The 1,522-nt window shown below is 56.5% G+C and overlaps 1 protein-coding gene across 1 annotated transcript in view; it reads left to right on the top strand.

The window, feature by feature from the left end:
* Positions 1 to 1,294: 1,294 nt before the first annotated feature.
* LOC104525824 (neuroligin-3) overlaps positions 1,295 to 1,522 on the top strand; it is a gene marked incomplete at its 5' end in the record, with an annotated part of 7,671 nt that continues 7,443 nt past the window's right edge. The window contains 1 exon segment of the mRNA XM_010169083.2: positions 1,295 to 1,480. Coding sequence (XP_010167385.2) covers positions 1,295 to 1,480 — 186 coding nt within the window.

Here is a 1,522-nt window from a genome sequence, read left to right as displayed (position 1 = left end):
CACGGGCTGCCTCCAAGCTGGTTGAGCTGCCAAGACCCCTGCAGCCACCCACCACAGCCTGGCTGTCCACAGAGGTCACCAAAGGGTCTCAGGTGCCATACAGAGGAGGGTGGCAGTCCCATTTTTATGAGCACTGGTGACCTAGAGAGGCAAAATGGGGACACAGGGTCAAAAGGCAGTGAGGTCCCCTGCCTGCTGCAGCAGAAACCACCCGGGGCTGGAACACAGGGGATTTGCCTGGAGGATCATTGCTGCTTCCCTCAGCAGCAGGGAGAACAGGGGTGTGGAGGTTTGGAGAGAGCTCCTTCCCAGACAAGCTGCTGGCAGGGTCAGCTTTCTTCCCAGCCATCCAGCCCGGCACAGCTGAGCTCCTGGCTGGTACCCAGGGCAGCACATCCCTCTGATGGGCTCTGGACTCCATAGTCTCTTGGAGAAGGTGGCAGTTACCTGGTAGAAAATAGGCTTTTCAATAAAAACAAGCCTGTCCAAGACCTTTCAATATTAAAAGTCATGGATTGGTACAAATTTAAGAGACATAAGTCACAATACAATGTAAGACTGAAATGGTGCCACTGTCATCTCCACTAAAGTGCTGCAACGTGCCTGGCCAGAGCACCTCCAGTGCCAGAGCAGCGCCGGCGCCGGTGCCTGCCACAGTTATCCACCTGGATTTTACCTCAGGATCATGTTTTTGGCTTCCTGCTTTGAGTCAAGACAAACAAAACACTGATAGTTTATCTTGGGTGTTCCCTTTGCTATTGAAAGCATTTCTCAGCATCTTCCTCAGCGAGAGCTTTTGTATTTTAAGCTGCAGTCGGTTCCTCTCTGCCCAGCCCACCTCCTTACATTTATAGAGCCTCCTCCGGACCACGCTGGTCCATGGAAAGCATTGGCTGTGCACGCACTCAGCCTGCCTGCAGCCACTGCTGCTTCCTCAGCTTTCCTTGGAGCGTGCGTGCAATGTCTTAACTTGTTATTAGCACAGATGGTGGTCCGGGTAGGACAGAGCTTCATGCCCATCACCCTGTCACCGCTTGCAGCTGGCTGGAGAGGCTCCCCAGTGCTGCAGCTGCACTCACAGCCTTTTGCCCCTCTGTGTGCTGTGCACAGGGTGACTGGAGCTCGGTGGTGTCCCTGCTCCAGCTTAGAGCTCACAGGACTCTCTTGGTAGTGGGGTCTCATGTTGTGGTGGGGCAGGGTCCTACAGAAGCTCCCCTAGGCCTGGGGAAGGGAGGTGGGAGGTCAGGACACCCCCTGCTTCTTTATCCCTAACTGGGCTCCCCTTGGCCCGCAGGGTTCCTGAGCACGGGGGACCAGGCTGCCAAGGGCAATTACGGGCTGCTGGACCAGATACAGGCGCTGCGCTGGGTCAGTGAGAACATCGCCTTCTTTGGGGGAGATCCCTTGCGGATCACTGTCTTCGGCTCCGGCATCGGTGCCTCCTGCGTCAGCCTGCTCACCCTGTCCCACCACTCTGAAGGTAGGTGCCAGCTGTGCCCGAGGACGCTGTGGCTGGGGGCAA

This window comes from Antrostomus carolinensis, unplaced genomic scaffold (assembly GCF_000700745.2).
Source record: "Antrostomus carolinensis isolate BGI_N321 unplaced genomic scaffold, ASM70074v2 scaffold29245, whole genome shotgun sequence".
NCBI classification, from domain to species: Eukaryota; Metazoa; Chordata; class Aves; order Caprimulgiformes; family Caprimulgidae; genus Antrostomus; species Antrostomus carolinensis.
The sequence above is the reverse complement of the archived record's forward strand: the minus strand, read 5'-3'. Positions and strand labels throughout refer to the sequence as shown.